Below are 21026 nucleotides of genomic sequence, written 5' to 3'. Positions count from 1 at the left end.
AAGAGATGGGTTTTGATTTTTGTTTCCCATACATACAAGGATCACTTAAAACATACACAAGTGTTTAGTAAACAAGTTCTCATCGGCACTTATGACGTCTGGAGCAATTTCTTCTCTCGACTAAAAAAGTTATATATATATATTCTTTACTCATTTACTAGCTATGCATGTTACCTTAACATAAGTAAGTGACTTAAAACGGCTATAATTGGGGTTTATCTTCACGACAAAAAAAACCCAAAAAACCAAAAACAACAACACCTAGATCTATATCACTCGCTACTGCTGTGATATACCGAACTGATGTGGGTTTTTTTGGCGAACTGATGGTGTCACGTGATATCTTAATCCAATTGGGATGCAGAGTGGCAGAGTTTTGCGGATTTTCTGTACTAATATGATATTTATTCAGTCACAGTTAATCATAATTATGAGTATAAGCTTCTTTTATTCATAAATCTTATAAATTACTGTACAGCACACATCTGGCGTTCAAACCAGAGACCTATATACTAGTATATAGGTCTCTGTTCAAACGAAGGAATGCACCTTTAATTTTCCTTATAAATTCCACGAAGTAACCCATACTCTGCTCTATATGAATACAAAGGTAATTATAGAAATGTCAGGTATATTGTCATCATTCCTGTACACATCAGACAAAACAATGGAAGTCTCTACCTTAATTAGTAAATATTTCAGTCACACAAAAAAATGAACCCCCCCCCCAAAAAAAACAAAAAAAAAAAAACAACAAAAAAACAAAAACAAAAAACGCGGAGACCATTTATGAACAAGCTACTGACACATTTTACACTAAGAACGCCAGACTACTTAATGATTTTCTGCCTAGCGTGGGATTTTATTTCCTTCCTGGCGAGTAGTTTTACGGATCTGTAAACCTAGTGACAGTATCCATACATGAAACATCCACGGCTGAATCATTTAAAATGTAAAAAGTAAAATTCCAAGTTTTATTTGTTTTATCGATCTTTAAGCATTGTGTGCGTGGCTGTTATAAGAAAACCATTGATATAGATTTTCTAACGTTTTTCTTCTCTCTTTTATATACGATTAAGAATCTCACTGGTAGTTTTAAAAGAGCGCCGAGAATGTGACGCACTTCAACAATGAACACATAAACATATTTTATTTTAAAATATTCAAAAGGAATTGGAAATGTTGTATAACTTATAAACGTCCTTTTTCATAAACATGTATACAACGGTATTTACAAATGACAGCAGTTGTAATAAGATATAAAGATATATAAATACATTAGAAAACAACATTAAGATATAAGATGACAAACACGATTTCGTATGCCATACCAGTACCTTCAATTTACATCTAATTTATTGGTATCTTTTAAAGCTACACCTCCGACAAATAGTATTTTTTATCAATTTAAAACATGAATATACTCGTATGTATATTTCTTCAGCAATAAAATATAAATATAAATAAAATATAAGTTCAATAAACATGACTTAGATAGCAAAGTGAATATCATATTCAATATACACTGTAACAAGTCAAATATATTACTAAAGTTAGTAGTATGTGTATATAGTTCGTATGTATACATGTAGTATGGCTGGTTTTCAATTTTATTGAATATAATATAATATGATCATATTTTTTTTTCTTTTTCTTTTTTATATATATAAAATGCTTTGAACTCAGTGTTATGCAAAAGTAATTTCCATCCTAGGCTTATTATTGAATGAGAATTAATTGCTGCCCGGAAAATTGTTGGATATATTATATGAGTAAGTAATATGATATTAATTGCTCTGTATCCTCACACCAAATGTATTACATAAAACGTCCAGAATGTTCAATTTACTATTCATGTAGACTATTGCGATAGATACATTTAAATTTGTGTACCACGTACACGGTATTGAGACATGAGACGTAGGGGCCTTTTAATTCATAAAGTTTAAATGTCTACTTAGCCTGGCCCACACCGTGAAATGTTTACACGTCGCCAAGCTACACCCGTGACGTATGCCGGGCACCCGAGTTGAACTCGATGAAATGTGACATACCATTTCCTATAGATTATCTGTGTTTACCTGTGCCGGGCAGAACACACAGACTCCACGTTCAGACTCAGGTTAGTAATGGCCATTTATTCTATTCCCATAACACCAAATATGTCTCATGTTTTTATACTATTTTCAGTAATGGCTACCTTAGGCTACATTTGGTTGATTTTTGTGTCGATAACAATACTATAATGCTGTACAGTAGTCATTGATTGGGTCGGAATCATGTGTACAGTATATATATATAATACTCTGACTATACCAATATATACCTGCTTTACACACATACATGTATGTACTGTACTTCTTGTTTAATGCTACCGATCAGTGACGGGTCTTTCACAAATCAAACTTATTAATAACATTTTTATGTAATTTCAAAACAGAACATTGATATCTGGTAATTAATATAAATATGTAGGTAAGACCAGGTAGCATAGGTCTCCATTTATGATATAGACTATATACCACCCTTACGAACGTATATCACAGACGACCTGGTATTTCACTAAGAACGAGATTATATCATTAGATGCCTATATATATATATATCACGTATATTGATAATATCTCTACAGTTCACCTATCACGCAATGCCTTTGTGTTGTTTATTATTGATTTTTAAAACAGCCATTCAGACAAATATCCATTGAGGTATTATAATCGTGATCGTGTCAGTTCAGTTTGACCCAAGCCATTAGTAGATCTGACGATTTAGAAGTGTTTTTATACTTCAGCCCCCCCCCCCCCCCCACCCCCTCTCTCTCCAAGCATTACGTACCCCCCAGTCCTACCCCTCCCCCTCCCACCTGCTCGATCGATCTCTTATTCCATTTTTACATTGACCTGATTATTATTCTTTTTCTTGTTCTTTATTTTACCGAGCTAGAAAAGAAAGTGTTTGCCTCCAGTGGAAATTTAATAGTTAATGGTATCATGATTGATTAAAGTTCACTTTAAAACGTCGGCGGATCACAGACAAATACTGCTGGAGTGGCATGTGTTTGTTTATGTTGATTACTCACGATAATAAAGCCGAAAATATCCCGACCTAATCCGGTCGAAATCTCAGTGAGCGGGGAGCATTACTTTTAATAAAGTAAAAATGAGTAGGACGGCTACTCATTGAATAAAATACCCGTTTAATAAATTACATTGATATTAGTGATACATACTGATATTTTTAAAAAAAGTTAGACAAGAGTAGATCTGCAATGTCTCACCGCAATCGAATTCATTAGAGCTGCTTAGCTTCATTGTTATAATAAAATAATTAAAAAGGACGACAATAATCCAGACAGGAACACGCCACCTAACTAAATCATTCGCTCCACAAAAAAAAGACCAAATGATAAGTTTTAAGAAAGTATAATACACTATAACAAAACATCATACACATATATGTATTTGTGACAATATTGAGTCATCATTCGTGATTTATGATGCAGTAATCAGAAAGGGGGGACACCGACATTTGTAGATCAAATTCAGCGTTCAAAGCGGAGACAGGTGAAATACGTTCTCTATATCTCACTCACATCTTTGAGTGTGAAATGAAAATGATATAAATATATTGACACGATTAGAAGCCAGTGGAAGGGTAAGTAGAGGAAATATTTAGGCAGACTGAATCTAAAAAAAACGAGAAAATATTTAAGGTGATAATGAAAGATAATTACGCAAAGAAAGATTATCCACACAATGCAGTTTAAATATAACACATTATTTAATCGCTTAGCATGACAGAAGTATGACTATGTATACTGCACATATAGACGACCGTATATCGGTGGCATTTGTGTTGAATTGTTTGATTTCCGGTACAGGTTTATAATGCATACTCTCAACACCTAAAGGTCGTACGGCGACGGGGCCATAAAAAAGTCGGCCCGTAATTACATCATCGTCGCCTGATTCGTAGTAATCAACTGTTGGTTTTGTATGTACATTATATATCTATTACAAAATCCATAAATATCATGCTGCTATGTAAAATGCACGTTATCCAATAGGTCTAATGATTTAGTAGATAAAGCAATTTTGTGACGTTGCATGTCAGTGAGAATGAGAAATTGACTACTTAAGTTATCACGTGATGATTAGTGTGAAATATATTCCTTTTAACATCCATTCTATTGTCGAAGCACGACAAGAGTAGGAGAAATGAAATCCGAATACGCCAACACGCTATGTTATTGAAAAAAACACTACTCAGTTATGATTGATACTAAAATGGATAGTTATATCACGAATATGACTCACGATTTAGATAATAATACAAACACAAAGTACATTGTCAGAAAAAATATAAATGATCCCCCGTAACGTATCAGATAAAAGAGTGCATACAGAACGCAAATTTAAAATGCACGATTAAAGAGTTTAATTAAAACTCGAAGGTCCCGACTCTGTAATACAAGTGCTTAAACGCGACACGAATGGCGATAGAAATCAATAAAATATCATATTTGTCTTATTTTTATGATTTTAACACACCCACTAAGTTTAAAATATTAGCTTTCATAATGTTCTAACAGCTCATCTGTGATACCCAAACACCATTTACCATATCACACCTTCTCATGAGATCACCACATTCGACCATGTTCAACCTTATATCCTCACCACATCCGACCATGTTCAACCTTATATCCTCACCACATTCGACCATGTTCAACCTTATATCCTCACCACATTCGACCATGTTCAACCTTATATCCTCACCACATCCGACCATGTTCAACCTTATATCCTCACCACATTCGACCATGTTCAACCTTATATCCTCACCACATCCGACCATGTTCAACCTTATATCCTCACCACATTCGACCATGTTCAACCTTATATCCTCACCACATTCGACCATGTTCAACCTTATATCCTCACCACATCCGACCATGTTCAACCTTATATCCTCACCACATTCGACCATGTTCAACCTTATATCCTCACCACATTCGACCATGTTCAACCTTATATCCTCACCACATTCGACCATGTTCAACCTTATATCCTCACCACATTCGACCATGTTCAACCTTATATCCTTACCACATTCGACCATGTTCAACCTTATATCCTCAACACATTCGACCATGTTCAACCTTATATCCTCACCACATTCGACCATATCCAACCTTATATCCTCAACACATTCGACCATGTTCAACCTTATATCCTCACCACATTCGACCATGTTCAACCTTATATCCTTACCACATTCGACCATGTTCAACCTTATATCCTCAACACATTCGACCATGTTCAACCTTATATCCTCACCACATTCGACCATATCCAACCTTATATCCTCACCACAATCGAGTACATGTATATCCAACCTTATATCCTTACCACATTCGACCATGTTCAACCTTATATCCTCACCACATTCGACCATGTTCAACCTTATATCCTCACCACATTCGACCATGTTCAACCTTATATCCTCACCATATTCGACCATGTTCAACCTTATATCCTCACCACATTCGACCATGTTCAACCTTATATCCTCACCATATTCGACCATGTTCAACCTTATATCCTCACCACATTCGACCATGTTCAACCTTATATCCTCAACACATTCGACCATGTTCAACCTTATATCCTCACCACATTCGACCATGTTCAACCTTATATCCTTACCACATTCGACCATGTTCAACCTTATATCCTTACCACATTCGACCATATCCAACCTTATATCCTCATCACATTCGACTTACTAAAACCTCATGATATAATCACAAAAAATTCGACCATGGCAAACTTCATTATAACAAAAAGTCTTTTGATATGTATCTGGTTGAGATCACAGAAACCTACTTATTGGCCTTGTTTATAACAATTAATTCTATCTATTGTGCCAGCGTTGTCAAACGTGAATATCCATAGTCACACATCACGGCTGTGGAACATAGTGAAAGGAAACAACACAATACTTTTAAAATAGTCTCTAAACAAAGTGTGTCCAGCCGAGAAACACAGGGAAGGAGAGGAATATAGTGGGTTTTATTAGACTTTAAACGAAGCGTATCCAATTTTCAAGATTGGATATATAATGTTTTGTCTGAAACTGGGTCCTGGATATCGTAGTCGTTTGGAATGGTCCATTAGAATTGGAACAAAAATCTAGCTAAACGAATAGATTTATAAGTTGTCTATAATTACATCGGTATGTAAGTGTAATTGTGGCATACGGATTCTGTTCAGCGCTCTATTTGATTCGATATTGATTTGGTTAATGGATTGATTTTACTTGTAGTCTAAAACGTAGTCACGTATCCGCTGACAGTAAACAAGTGTTTCTACGAAAACAAAACTCACTAGGATCTCGAATTATCGGCCTTATATGTACAAATATGACCTCTTTGGACTCACCAAACACAAGTCTTATCGATTCTGGCTCGCGACATTGATGTTATAATGTCCAGTCTGATACACATAATATGCTACTTAGTTTACACTGTAGTTCTATAGATCATAGATGTTACTAGGTTAGGCGATTTAGTTACATTGTGTTACCGGCTAAGTGATGTAGTAACTAGATGTTACTAGGTTAGGCGATTTAGTTACATTGTGTTACCGGGTTAAGTGATGAGGTAACTATATGTTACTGGGTTTGGTGATGTAGTTACTAGATGTTACTAGGTAAAGTGATGTAGTTACTAGATGTTACTAGGTAAAGTGATGAAGTAACTAGATGTTACTAGGTTAAGTGATGTAGTTACTAGATGCTACTAGGTTAGACGATTTAGTTACATTGTGTTACCGGGTTAAGTGATGAAGTAACTATATGTTACTGGGTTTAGTGATGCAGTTACTAGATGTTACTAGGTAAAGTGATGTAGTTACTAGATGTTACTAGGTAAAGTGATGTAGTTACTAGATGTTACTAGGTAAAGTGATGAAGTAACTAGACGTTACTAGGTTTAGGGATGTAGTTACTAGATGTTACTAGGTAAAGTGATGAAGTAACTAGACGTTACTAGGTAAAGTGATGTAGTTACTAGATGTTACTAGGTAAAGTGATGTAGTTACTAGATGTTACTAGGTAAAGTGATGAAGTAACTAGATGTTACTAGGTTTAGGGACGTAGTTACTAGATGTTACTAGGTTAAGGGATGTAGCTACTAAATGTTACTAGGTAAAGTGGTGTATTTACTAGATGTTACTAGGTAAAGTGATGTAGTCTTGTAGACACAGTTGCTGGGTTATTAGTTTTGTAGACACAGTTACTGGGTCAATAGGTTTGAAGACACAGTTACTTGGTTACTAGGGTTGTAGGCACAGTTACTGGGTTATTGTTTTTGTAGACAGTTACTGGGTTATTGGTCATGTAGACACAGTTACTGGGTTATAAGTCTTGTAGACACAGTTACTAGGTTATTGGTTTTGTAGACACATATACTGGGTTATTAGTTTTGTAGACACAGTTACTGAGTTATTGGTGATATAGACAGTTACTGGGTTACTAGGGTTGTATATACAGTTACTGGGTTACTAGGTTTGTAGACACAGTTACTGAGTTACCAGGTTTGTAGACACATTTACTGGGTTATTGGTTTTGTAGACACAGTTACTGGGTTACGAGGTTTGTAGATACAGTTACTGGGTTATTTGTTTTGTAGACACAGTTACTGGGTTATTGGTTTTTGTAGACACAGTTACTGGGTTTTTGGTCTTGTAGACACATTTTCTGGGTTATTAGTCTTGTAGACACAGTTACTGGGTTATTGGTTTTGTAGACACATTTACTGGGTTATTGGTTTTGTAGACACAGATACTGGGTTATTGGTTTTGTAGACACATATACTGGGTTATTAGTTTTGTAGACAGAGTTACTGGGTTGTTAGTTTTGTAAATATAGTAACTTGGTTATTAGGTTTGTAGATATTGGTTTTGTAGACACATATACTGAGTTATTGGTTTTGTAGACACAGTTACTGGGTTACTTGGGTTGTAGATACAGTTACTGCGTTATTAGGTTTGTAGATACAGTTACTGGGTTACCAGGTTTGTAGATACAGTTACTGGGGTATTGGTCTTGTAGACACAGTTTCTGGGTTATTAGTCTTGTAGACACAGTTACTGGGGTATTGGTCTTGTAGACACAGTTTCTGGGTTATTAGTCTTGTAGACACAGTTACTGGGGTATTGGTCTTGTAGACACAGTTTCTGGGCTATTGGTCTTGTAGACACAGTTTCTGGGTTATTAGTCCTGTAGACACAGTTACTGGGTTACTGGTTTTGTAGACACAGTTTCTGGGTTATTAGTCCTGTAGACACAGTTACTGGGTTATTGGTTTTGTAGACACATATACTGGGTTATTAGTCCTGTAGACAGAGTCACTGGGTTATTGGTTTTGTAGACACATATACTGGGTTATTAGTCTTGTAGACACAGATACTGGGTAATTGGTTTTGTAGACACATTTACTGGGCTATTGGTTTTGTAGACACAGTTACTGGGTTACGAGGTTTGTAGATACAGTTACTGGGTTATTGGTCTTGTAGACACAGATACTGGGTTATTAGTTTTGTAGACACAGATACTGGGTTATTAGTTTTGTAGACAGAGTTACTGGGTTATTGTTTTGTAGACACATTTACTGGGGTATTGGTTTTGTAGACACAGTTACTGGGTTACGAGGTTTGTAGATACAGTTACTGGGTTATTGGTCTTGTAGACACAGATACTGGGTTATTTGTTTTGTAGACAAAGTTACTGGGTTATTAGTTTTGTAAATATAGTAACTTGGTTATTAGGTTTGTAGATACAGTTACTGGGTTATTGGTTTTGTAGACACAGTTACTGGGTTACTAGGGTTGTAGATACAGTTACTGCATTATTAGGTTTGTAGATACAGTTACTGGGTTATACTTTTGTAGACACATATACTGGGTTATTAGTCTTGTAGACACAGTTACTGGGTTATTGGTCTTAAAGACACAGTCACTGGGTTATTAGTTTTGTAGACACAGTTACTGGGTTACTAGGTTTGTAGATATAGTTACTGGATTATTAGTTTTGTAGACACAGTTACTGGGTTATTAGTCTTGTAGACACAGTTACTGGGTTATTTGTTTTGTAGACACAGTTACTGGGTTACTAGGTATGTAGATATAGTTACTGGGTTATTGGTTTTGTAGACACAGTTATAGGATTATTTCGGTATTTAGATACCGTAGTTTTCTTATACCCTATTCAAATACAGTTCCTTCGATTCATTATGTAAAATATGCTTTGTTGATTGGATTTAGTGGCTGACACGCTCAATATTTAATTGTTCGTACTAAAGCAAACTAATATCTGTTTGATGTTTTTATGTTTAAGGAACAATTTAAATATCGACAGTTTTGTTTGCTGCATTGATTTGAAATACATAGCTTTTCATGATGCCTGGAGGTTTGTTTAAATAGATTTTTACTGGTTGTTTAAAACAGCATTTTGTTCTACAATACAATTGTTGCTAGGGTAAGACCATTGCAAAGTAATGTTATTTTAAAGGGAAAACATATAAAGAAGGTGTTTAAATAACACTCATTATCGGATGTCATAAAAAAACTTGGTTGCTGTGTGATCGAGTCGCGATACTTCAAAACGTTTACCTTAAACCTACCTTTCGCTATAGAACTAAGGTATTGTTCTTTGTGGATGATGAAAATGAAACTTTTCAATTTCTCTTCACCTTCTTTTATGATATTCATAGTGTGATAAAACCTGTCTTCCTTATATTTGGATCTGTTGATAATTCACAAAAAATACGTTGTTAAGGTTCACAGTTCATCTCCATCTGTGGAAATTTGACAGTCAGTTTTGGACATTTCGTTGGTGGATCTCGAGGTCTGATGTTATGACATTTCCTTCACTTTCTTTCAGGTTTATGTAACGCATTTGATTATCATGACATTCAGACCACGATTTGTTACGTTTTCAGACTTTCGTCGGTTGTAAACAGGCCTACCCATCACCATGTCACGCTTATTGTCACTGTGCGGATAACTTTGTAAATAACCACAGTCACCAGATTCTAACATCGTATCATCACCTGTCTAAAACCAGAGCCTCGACATGGGTTGTGGGCCGTCCCACCTTGTTAATGGCGAAGAGGGAGGAGCCACAAACACACCACGTGACAAACCTAAACCACAAGAAACCAAAAATTTATCCAATGGCCACCCCCCAGCAGTGAACGAAAATAACGCAAGGAATAAACAGATCAAGAACAGCACGGACACAAATGACAACCGAAATGATGTCATCACAAACAATCAACCAGGTAAGTCTTATGGACCAATCAATGTTACCATTTCATATCATTGACGACTCCAGATTAATCCTTACCAATCACTGTTACAGGTACAATGTAATTGTTATTTAAGATTGAGGTTAATATTAACCAGTCATTGTCGTAGTTTTATTTCAATGTTTCTGACTACTAAGTATTTCATATTGACCAATCATTGTCGTAGTTTTATTTCAATGTTTCTGACTACTTCATATTGACCAATCATTGTCGTAGTTTTATTTCAATGTTCCTGACTACTTCATATTGACCAATCATTGTTGTAGTTTTATTTCAATGTTTCTGACTACTTTATATTGACCAATCATTGTTGTAGTTTTATTTCAATGTGTCTGACTACTTTATATTGACCAATCATTGTCGTAGTTTTATTTCAATGTTCCTGACTACTTCATATTGACCAATAACTGTATTGGCTCTTTGTTAATAAATGCTTCAATTGGATATTGACCAATAATTTTTACCGCTAATTGAAATATTTTATGTTAATATGGGCATATACTAAGTTCTATACACATGGACAATTCTTCATGTTAATATTGAACACCTCTCTCGATAAATGGATAACAAGAAAAGAAAAGAAGTAAATTATGGTTAAAGGATAAATTTATCTTGATGAAATCCTATAATGCGTTAAAACGTGTGTGGGCTAATTGGAAACATTTACGTGACACGCCTGTTCTCAGGTATCCATATGTGTACTGTTTCAGCTCATGTTGACTTTCGATTTTGAGGATACTGATTTAAAAATATCTCACGATCACACACAATTGTCAACTCATAATCATTACAGAGTTAATACTTCTAATTCCTTATAAAAAGAATAAGGAAATATATCAAGAATAAGACCGCAAATAGCATTGACAATGTAATAGTATTCGAATACTTCCATAAAATCAAACAAGGCAGAAGACAGCTGCTAGATGTAAGTCTACCGGAACTAAAAGACAGACACATTGTATAAGCTAGCTAGTCTACAGGGACTTGGGTAAGACCGGAATACATTATGTTATAGTAGAGTCAATGGCTGGTATATTTGAACTCAAATACATCCAGGTACCTTATGTAGTATTTTAGACAACCGTTACAGTTTACTGGGACGTAGATACTGAGATAATTATAGGATATTAGAGTCTACAGCGATTTGCAAATGCGACATATATAGAAATGCACACAAAGACATGTTCAAGAGTGTCCGAAGATTTAAAGTGACTTTAACCGAATTAACATATATTCCCTCTGTAAAAAGGTCATAGTTGATGAGATTGAAATTCATGATGTTGATGAATGCGTTTTTTTTTATAACGTAAGGTATTAACTTTACTGAAGGAAATTCTACAAATGTGTGTGGATCGTAATAATGTTTACCCATTGCCAATCTATGCACCCTATACAACATAACGAGTTTGGCTGTCAATGTGTTTGGCTAATAAACCAGACTTCAGATTAAAAGAGAAAGAACCCATGTACATATTACAGAACATGTTACACACAGCTTTCTAATAATCAACAGCACATTGTGGTTTGGGTATGTATGTGGCAATAATCCAATAAAGAGTGCATTGCTTGAGAATTTATAAAGCGTTCGTAACACGCCATGACACCTTTGCCAGATTATGTGTACCATGCGGCATTTTACATTATCGAAACAGAATACTTTTTAACACTAAATTCAGTGCAGTAGAGATATATGTTTTGCTAATTAAATAATGTAAGCGATGCTCCGGGCACAGTTCTAATTTGGTTTTCTATGTTGTCTCCTTTGACACCACACCACTTTGTTCTGTAGTTGAGCGTATATAATCAATGTATTAAAAGCCACATTTCAATTCAGACAAATCTTAACCAATTATTCCATTTCCCCACCATTTGATTTCTTCGCGTGTAACTACATATACAGCAACTTATTTGATAAAAAATAAGATTTTAAGATTAATTTTTGTAAATTGATGTTGATATTTCTAGTTTTCTCTTCCATGTAAAGTGGGTACTCCAGATGTACCTCCAGTTCTTCAATTTGCTTGTATGCCATCTAGGTCTTTCGCCCATAACTTTTTATATTCTTAGGACAATTATTCTTTAATGGACCTACCCGTTTTACTTGATCAATAGAAGGAAGGGTCGATGCACTCGTTTTGATTAAAACACAAAATCGCCGCCTGAGGTATCGCACAAATGTTCATGTTTTCGTGTACCATACCTATCCAGTGAATCGATCATGAACATATGATTTAATCTGTTTTGCTGTTGACAATCTGTTGTAAATGAACGGTCATGTTGAGATACATAGTTATAATTGATTTATGGTTATAGGGAAGCTAGATATCAAGTAAAATGATTGATTTCATTTTCGACTACAGTTTCAGACATAATATAATAATAGCACTATATGCATTCATGTTATGATAGCATCGAACATACATGTATTATGTGTTGCTTGCATTGCATAACAATTCCGAATATTGTACGAAATATAATCCTTTCTTTTATCGCTTCTTTGATTTTAGCATGTATATTGCTGTACACTATTTCCTTGATTTTTAGAAAATAGTTTTTTTATCGTTCATCGTTAAAATATCTTTCTTTCTTTTTTTTCTTTCTTTCTTTCAGAAGTTCTTCAAGGACATCATGTTGTCTTCAATTAAGTATAAAATAGAGATGCATTGGTATTATGATGATATTTTATCAATGTTGTAAGTGATTTGTTTTTATGTTGTTCCAGCCTTCCCAAAGAGTATTAGCTTTGCTGTGGGGATGGATGGAGAGGAGAAGAACAGCCTGATAGCCAAACATCCTCCAATGAAGCTAAAGGTAAGCATACCATGTTATATATAATATAATCTAATCTTTCCTGTAACAAACATTTTCATTGGTTTAAACAATTATGTCATCAGCTTATGATGTTAGAAATGACGTCACTGTTTGTAACGTTACTTTTGATAGGCTGATTTACTGGTACATTGGAGTGATCTATATACTATTTCCAAGAGAAATACGCCCATCAGTAAAAGTAGATTAATAATAATAATAATAATGGTCTTTATTTGTACTTGATAACATGTTGAGCTTAAAAACTCGTCTTACACAGGGATTGTACCAGCCGATTAAATTATATAGATACACATTCCTTTTGCGTGTTCATTAAGCAATAGCAACATACTCGTGATAACTAGATATAACGTTAAACTTTATCTATCCTCAAATAATTATTAGAAAGGACGATAGCGTATAGGGGTTTTTAATGTAAGATGTTATCGAAATTCCAACAGAAAACATGTATATGTAGTTAATACGTCTTTACGTCTGAAATTCAACTCGGGTGGTGGTGAAATTATAATGCCCCCACACTCTAATTCACTGACAAAAGTAACCATGTTATTCACGATAACAATCGATAACAATGGGTACTGGTGTATTTGTTGTCGGTTATTTAAGTCAGTTTTATGAATCAGAGTTGATTTTCCCGGATTAAAATCCCATAGCGTCTTTGTATGAAGTGTCCATAATACGTGAACCATGATATTTATGCAAGATGCTTTTAAAAGAAGAGTCAATTAACTGTCAGGCCTAGGCAGACTATCACACTACCGTTTGTTATATAACCAATGTCCCTTTAAATATATACATTTTGAAGAAAAGTTACTGGTTATATATTATCACAAAGGAGTAAGCGCTATATCCACTAACACAAATATTTACACATGTTTATTATAAAAACAGAAGTTCTCTTTGCACGTCTACTAATTGAACCGATATTTGACCTGCAGTTGCCACTTTCATTGATATTCAATGATGACTCTGTTCTAGCGACTGGAACCCTTGAACATGCCGATACTAACCCCGGAGCTTCTAAAAGAAAAACAAAGGATTGCAGATGAAAAACGTGATAAGGTATCGTGTTGATTTGTTTGTACATAGCATTATGATGTGTGAAAATCTACATATTTACTTAGCTTATTTCATTTCTCTTCTACACTTTTTACTTCTTATAGTAAAATCGAGTAATGTCAGTGAAGGATATTGGTTTTCAAAAGTGGGTTTTAGTGACATTTCGGCAGACCGGAAATCAATGGAAAAAAGAAAGAGTAGGTTCGACAGAAAGGGAAAGATAACAATTTCAAGTGTTGTTATGTTGGCAACACGTCATTTTTATTCATTAAGTAACCGGTGGTAAAAAAAAAATGGCTTAGATCCACATCAGTCGCATAAAAACAGAGGGCATCAGGTGAATCACCCCAAAAAGCCACAACATTATGATCACGTAGTTAGATAAATCTATTATCCCCCTCTCCGCCATATCTTTAATCATAATACCAATTTTTCTGGCTTATCAAAATACATCAATCCAGATGAACATTTTTGAAGGTTTTTTGAAGGAACTTTTTAAAGTAACCTTAGCATATTGTTGGCGAAAAATACTGAAATATTTATATTAGATACAGTGTATGGACAGGATGTAGTGACTCTATGATTATTTAATCCATGAGAAAGTCTGTTCAAACAATTGATATCGCTTATGGAGCTTTGTGATGTAGAGTTCACACTTTCATGAACGTTTCATTAACATTGACATATCGAGGAAATGCGAATCAATGGGTGGGACTTTCTGATCTATTGTGGTGATCGTTGTTGATTGTAGCACATTTCAACATAGAGATCGTGTCTGGTGTGTATATACCCATGAATTATTGATCACGGCGAATATTGGTACTTGAATACACGTCTACGTATAATAACGGTCAGACTGCATGTGTACCAAGTCTCACAAGCTTATTTACAAATTAATACACACATGTAGTACCGTATATAAAAAACAAAACCTGACAAATTCTACTATTGCAAAGAAACATTGAACTTGATATTACTATTAAATTTTGAGAAACGTTTATGGAATAACCATCTTGTTTTGAATAACGTTGTCAATGTACATATATGGATAATTCATTTGGACACGTACTGATAAGTGATAAACTACGATAATTAGAGTGTGCCGACCGTTATTGATTTTTGTGTATTGTGAGAGATTTAACTTTACCTATATAAGTAAAGACCAAATATTGACCACTCTAGACTACCCATTAAACATTTAAATGCTTTTATCGTGCAAAGCTTTTAGTGGATACGATGCCGTCCGACCAAAGGTATATTCTATTAATAATTAATATTACGGTCGTATAATGATACATAAATCTGACAAAGAGGCCTCACTATTCTGGTATCGAATATCATTCATTGGCCATAGCTACAGCACTACAGCTTTAGATGTATTTCTATATTCATTATTATTAACATTTGCTAAAAACATTTCTTTGAAACAATGAAATAACAAAGAATATCGTCAAAATAAATAAAACAATAATTCAAACTCAAAATCGATTAAACATTTTCAAAATACATAGAACAAAATAAATTCGCATGGACATCCTGAAATCCTGTACATGGACTAAGTGCTCCAGAGGAGTAAGCGTCTTGTGCTTCATCGACGACGCTCGCCATGCAAATTAAGGAATGATAAGTATACTTTTTAAAAGGAAAATTGGTTACCTCATAACGACTCATACATACCTATTTATCAAGTAATTAATCCAAGACGACTTTCACCCATTCTCGTTCGATATAAGACAGGCAGTAGTGAATATCTATATCCCTAGTGACTTCTCCCTTATCTCGTATATCCAACATGACCTTATCTGTGAATGCACATATTTGTTTTCAATGACAGTGACTGAATTGATAGTTCTTTCCTAATAAAGAGATATATAACCATATATCATTGACTTACTTTCGGTTTAAAGGTCACAGCACATGATGCACATGATTCTTGCAATTATGTGATCAAAGCAATATCATTACTAATTTTGTATTTTTTATGCGTTTTGTATGAAGTTGAACATTTTAAAAATATGTATAAACAAGAGAGATACATAGGTATCTCAGTAAGGAGAGAGTACATCTTACAGTGATCTTTAATTCGTATTTATACATTTCCAAAACTATCTCTTTGCGTAAAACGAATTTGCGTAAAAACCTTAATATTAAAAAAACTTTATTTGTATTTTATTTTAAATCCATCTGTTTCATAATACAGGAATTGCAACGTAAAGTGAGTGCTTCAAGAAAGTCTTCTAAGCGACGACGAGAGCTGATGGCAGCTAAAGATTTTGAATTACAACAATTGCAGGAACAAGAACAGTCGGTTAGAATAATGTTTCTTATATCGTTAGGATGTTAATTAAAGACAATTCTTTATATCTTAATGAACACATTGTATGATATAGATAAATATGTTTTAATTTATATCGAAATATTCAGTACAATTTGTTTAAGAAAAAAAAATCAATTTCAATACATATATAATTTGACTTTACAGAAAATGCAGTCGGCGGAGACATTACGACTTGCAAAACTGAATGAAATAAAAGAGAAACAGAAAATACGAGAAGAACGTGCCAAGAGGGCCAGGGAAAAGGTTCGTAGTTAACCTACAAATACAAAGCATTGATACCAATCAGTCGGCAAACTATTGTAAGAAGATGTTCTAGAACTCAGCACTTAGTGTTAAATCATTTCAGGTCCTTAAATCAATTATAAATCTACAAACACAAACCTAATTGCCGAGAATCAAAACCATGTACATATCTTAATGTCCATTTAAGTGCCCTGTAGTAGTTGACGTACAAGGAATGATTAATATGATGTGAGCCTCGTATTGAAGGTATTGAGGTACTCAAGGATGTTCTTTTTAAGTCATACTATTCTCTGACTATATAGGGCCGTGTACCCAATGACTGGTCTCATTAGGTTAGTTTATATCGACGAGGTAGCACTCTAAAATAAACAAGACAAGCGGCTTTTGCCAAATGGATAAAATCGGTTAAGGTTAGGGTAAAAGAGTCTGTAATTGCCATGGCTGCCATTCACGATTGAATTTATTTAGCATCCGCCTTATTCACCTGATCTCGCTTCATCAGACTTTCATCTATTTCAAAACTGAAAGGGATTATATTGAAAAATAATACAATATGTCTGGCAAAATTCAAATCCTTCATTATGAGGCTTACAACATATCAATCTCAGCACTCGTAGGTCGATATTCGTTATTTAGTTCGATCCGCCTGTATATGTGTAATTGTTGTTATTAGGCCCAACGAATGAAGCAAGCTGAACAAGCAGACCTAGGCATTTTGGAGGTAGAAAAAGATGACCATTATAACGCTGACGATGGTAAGTCAGATTTGAGACGTGGTATTTGACATTTTGAAATGTATGTTATATTGTTGTCATTGACATCCATCAGTATCTGATAAATCTTTAAGTTAGCTTGCTGACCAAGAATCAACCATTGTAGAATCCTATATAATGTGAATTTTACCTGCAAAATCGTAATGCATGATTTTATCTGTGAATTTCACACACAACTACATACCAAACTATAATGTTTGACATATCAGTAATCCCATTGCAATCACCGTATTCTAAATGTTAATGTTCCCTCTGCGATGTTGTGTGGATAAAGTGAATAGGTATATAGTGAATAATTCAGATCAATTAAGCAGAACAACCTTAGGTATAGCACAGCGGCAATAATAACTTGCCGTGTATAATATCATGAAATTAATAATGGATGGTGCTGCGTGATGACTAAATGTGCACTCATTACCTATTGACAGTCGATTCCTGGTTAGATGGCGACAACAATAATGCAAGAGAAGACCAATCTGATATGGGCGACAGAGTTTACTCAGGAGGACGATGTAGTCCTCAGAAGCAGATGCAAGATACGACTAGTCACCGTTACCCCAGTGCTAGTACCGTAGATAGTTTCGACAATGCTTATAACAGAAAACCGCCCAGTGCATCAGCACCTCGCCAGACACAGCTACCAGAAGAGACGGACGACTTCTTCGATTCCTGACACTAAATGGTGTCACACAATAGAGTATATTATAATTTGTTAAAGTGTCATATTGCTCAACTGAAAGGAACATCCTTTTCTGGCCCTGCTCACATAATAAAAGTTTCTGATTCCAAGGTAGGATAATCATAATATTTTTAGTCGTTTTTTAAAGAAATAGTTATTGAGATTTTTTTCGATGAAATGTTTATATGATAGCAACGGATATGTATCGGTAAGTACGCGTATGTAATTATTGAAGGAATGATTTCCGGTCTATGTAAATAATCATCAATTTGAGTTCTTATCGTCAGAACAGTTTCTTACATAACTAAAACAATCTTGTAATATGTTTGTTTTCTTAACATAACATAGCTGGATAATTCTTTTTCATTATCATTTCAGTTGGAAATATTTCGTTTAAACCATTGCAAGTATATATCTACAAATTCATGCAGATTAAGCCACGCTTAAGAATTAAAATATCAGCAAATCTTATTGTTTTATACGTATGCACTTGGGCGTCAGACGCCAGAAGATGTTGGTCTATAACAAAAAGAGTAAACTAATACCGTTAGTATGGAAACACGTTATAAATGACAACCAAACTTTTGATTGTTTGATAAAGCTATACATGTTCAGTTGCAAATTTAGGTCAAAGAGTTTTCCCTGACTATCCTATGGACATCATATGGTATCAAGTCATGTAAAGTAATTTGATAAAATGTTGAGGTTAAGTATAACGTCTAAGGTATAAAAAATGTTTCAAGATGTAATAGTATGGAATATTTAAGTCTTTTATCCTGATTAAATGCATGTTTCTGATAAATCCTGATTTCAACAGTAAAACAGTGAATACATCAATAAAATAAATAAAATGAACGAATTATATCAATATATACCTAACGCTTTTGTGACATATTGATATGCTACTTTTCTAAGAAAAATGGGATAAACTGTTGAGCTGGGATCAACTGTAGTAAGAGACATTTTGTTTCAGAGGTTGTAAATAATATGATATGCCTCTGATGTATCTATGTTTATTAGCCTTCGGAAGTGCCTGTATTACCACAGACTCTTTGATATGATAGCCAAGTTATTTGGACGAGTGCGATTTGTGAGTGTATTTATAAGGTGGAGTAAGAGTACAAGATGATACAGTATTAAAACTTGGAACATGAAGCCAGTGTTTATGTGAGTGTTTGTAAATCAGGTTGAATTGTGATTTTAGATATCAGCATGTTCGTTGATAATATTGATTTTTTCTCTGGTATAAATATTTCATTTTAATTCTTATTCAATTGTGGAATATTTGTACTATATCTGTCAGTTTATCTTACATTCACTGCCTGGCGCCAGAACAATGATTGTTTTCTTGCACCTTATACAGAGTTTTAACAATAAAACAATTAGGTGATTAACGTAATGGCAACACTAAAGAGATAGTTATATTACTCTATTCACTTACATAAATATAACAGAAAGATTGTGCTAATACACAATGCAGTCAAAACAATTATTTGCAGTCAAGACGGCGGGTTTTAAACTCGAGAAACTGTCTTCTAGAAATCACTTATGTAATATAAACAATTTGCACATCATTAACTTTCCTTTATAAGTAAACTTCATTGAAGAAGAATGGAGTATTATAGTGATTACGTGGTTTGTACACAGCAGAAATTATGATAATTGGACATCAGGAAAAGCATAACTAATTAGGTTTATGCGTAGTTTCTCACGTCACCTGTCTATTTCAATTATCTGTCTTTTATTATCTTCGTGTTAATGACAATGACAATGTTTAGATTAAAACCTGTGATAACGAAGTACAATGGCATCTTTCAACAAGTAAATCAGATATCCAGACTTTCTATTTTTCTCTAGGGACCTGAACAATGATATTAGTGTACCTTGATATTTCGACACCGCGATATGATGAAAATCGACTGTCAAAAGTTACGTGTATTTGATCTGCCCATGTTATTTGTTTTATCATTGATAAACACTATACTGCCTAAAATGTGTTAATCAACATTGCATTGCAATGAACTTTGATTATGTTTAGGATTATTATAAATAAGTAGTTATTAGTGTACATATTTAATTTATTTTCCATACACACGTGTTTCCTAAAGTACACACTTAATAGTGTTCATACGCGTCCACATTGTATGACATTTATAACCTCATTATCAAATTGTGGCAATTCCATAGATTAGGTTTGACTTATTTGATTCAATTGATATGGTGCTTTGTATTTATATATTATTGTCAAAGTTATTACTTTAGATAGGTGTGTGCATTTCTGTGTTGAAGTGATCTTGTCAAATTGTTTAGTCTAACTTATAAATCGTATAATAGGGCTTTTGTAGTAGTCAATTTTCAGACCAATTTTGTCTATGCTTTTTAACTGCAAATATAAAATACGAAAAAAACAAAACAAAAAGCTAAAAGAAGAAAAACTACAATGATACCATTATTTAGGAAAGTGACTCTGTTCAATGTATTCAACTAGTAAACATTGCATTCGTAATCTCAGAAAATCAGGATCAATTTTCAAAATTGTTTGGATTTTATTACAAAACTAAAGCGAAATAACACTCGTAAACAGATTTTTTTTATTAACAGACTTATTGAAAACACCCTTATCTTAGCTGTAATTGGCTGTATATTCCCATCGTTTCAATCGTGTTTCATAGCATCATGTGCATTGTGACGTCACCAAAGAAAGATACATGGAGTAATATATCGCATTTTAGA

General features: G+C 34.1%; 1 protein-coding gene across 1 annotated transcript; it reads left to right on the top strand.

Annotated features, from left to right (window-relative positions):
* Window positions 1-2024: 2024 nt before the first annotated feature.
* On the top strand, window positions 2025-20703 carry LOC117323280 (uncharacterized protein CCDC198-like). The gene is made up of 8 exons (XM_033878401.1): window positions 2025-2122; window positions 10004-10345; window positions 13095-13183; window positions 14180-14263; window positions 16461-16568; window positions 16743-16841; window positions 17515-17596; window positions 18043-20703. Exons 2-8 carry the CDS (start codon window positions 10138-10140, stop codon window positions 18285-18287), a joined length of 915 nt encoding a protein of 304 aa, XP_033734292.1. The 5' UTR covers window positions 2025-2122; window positions 10004-10137; the 3' UTR covers window positions 18288-20703.
* Window positions 20704-21026: the final 323 nt, after the last annotated feature.

The sequence above is a fragment of the Pecten maximus genome, chromosome 3 (genome assembly GCF_902652985.1).
Source record: "Pecten maximus chromosome 3, xPecMax1.1, whole genome shotgun sequence".
In the NCBI taxonomy this organism is placed as follows: domain Eukaryota; kingdom Metazoa; phylum Mollusca; class Bivalvia; order Pectinida; family Pectinidae; genus Pecten; species Pecten maximus.
This window is presented reverse-complemented; position numbering and strand designations above follow the sequence as displayed.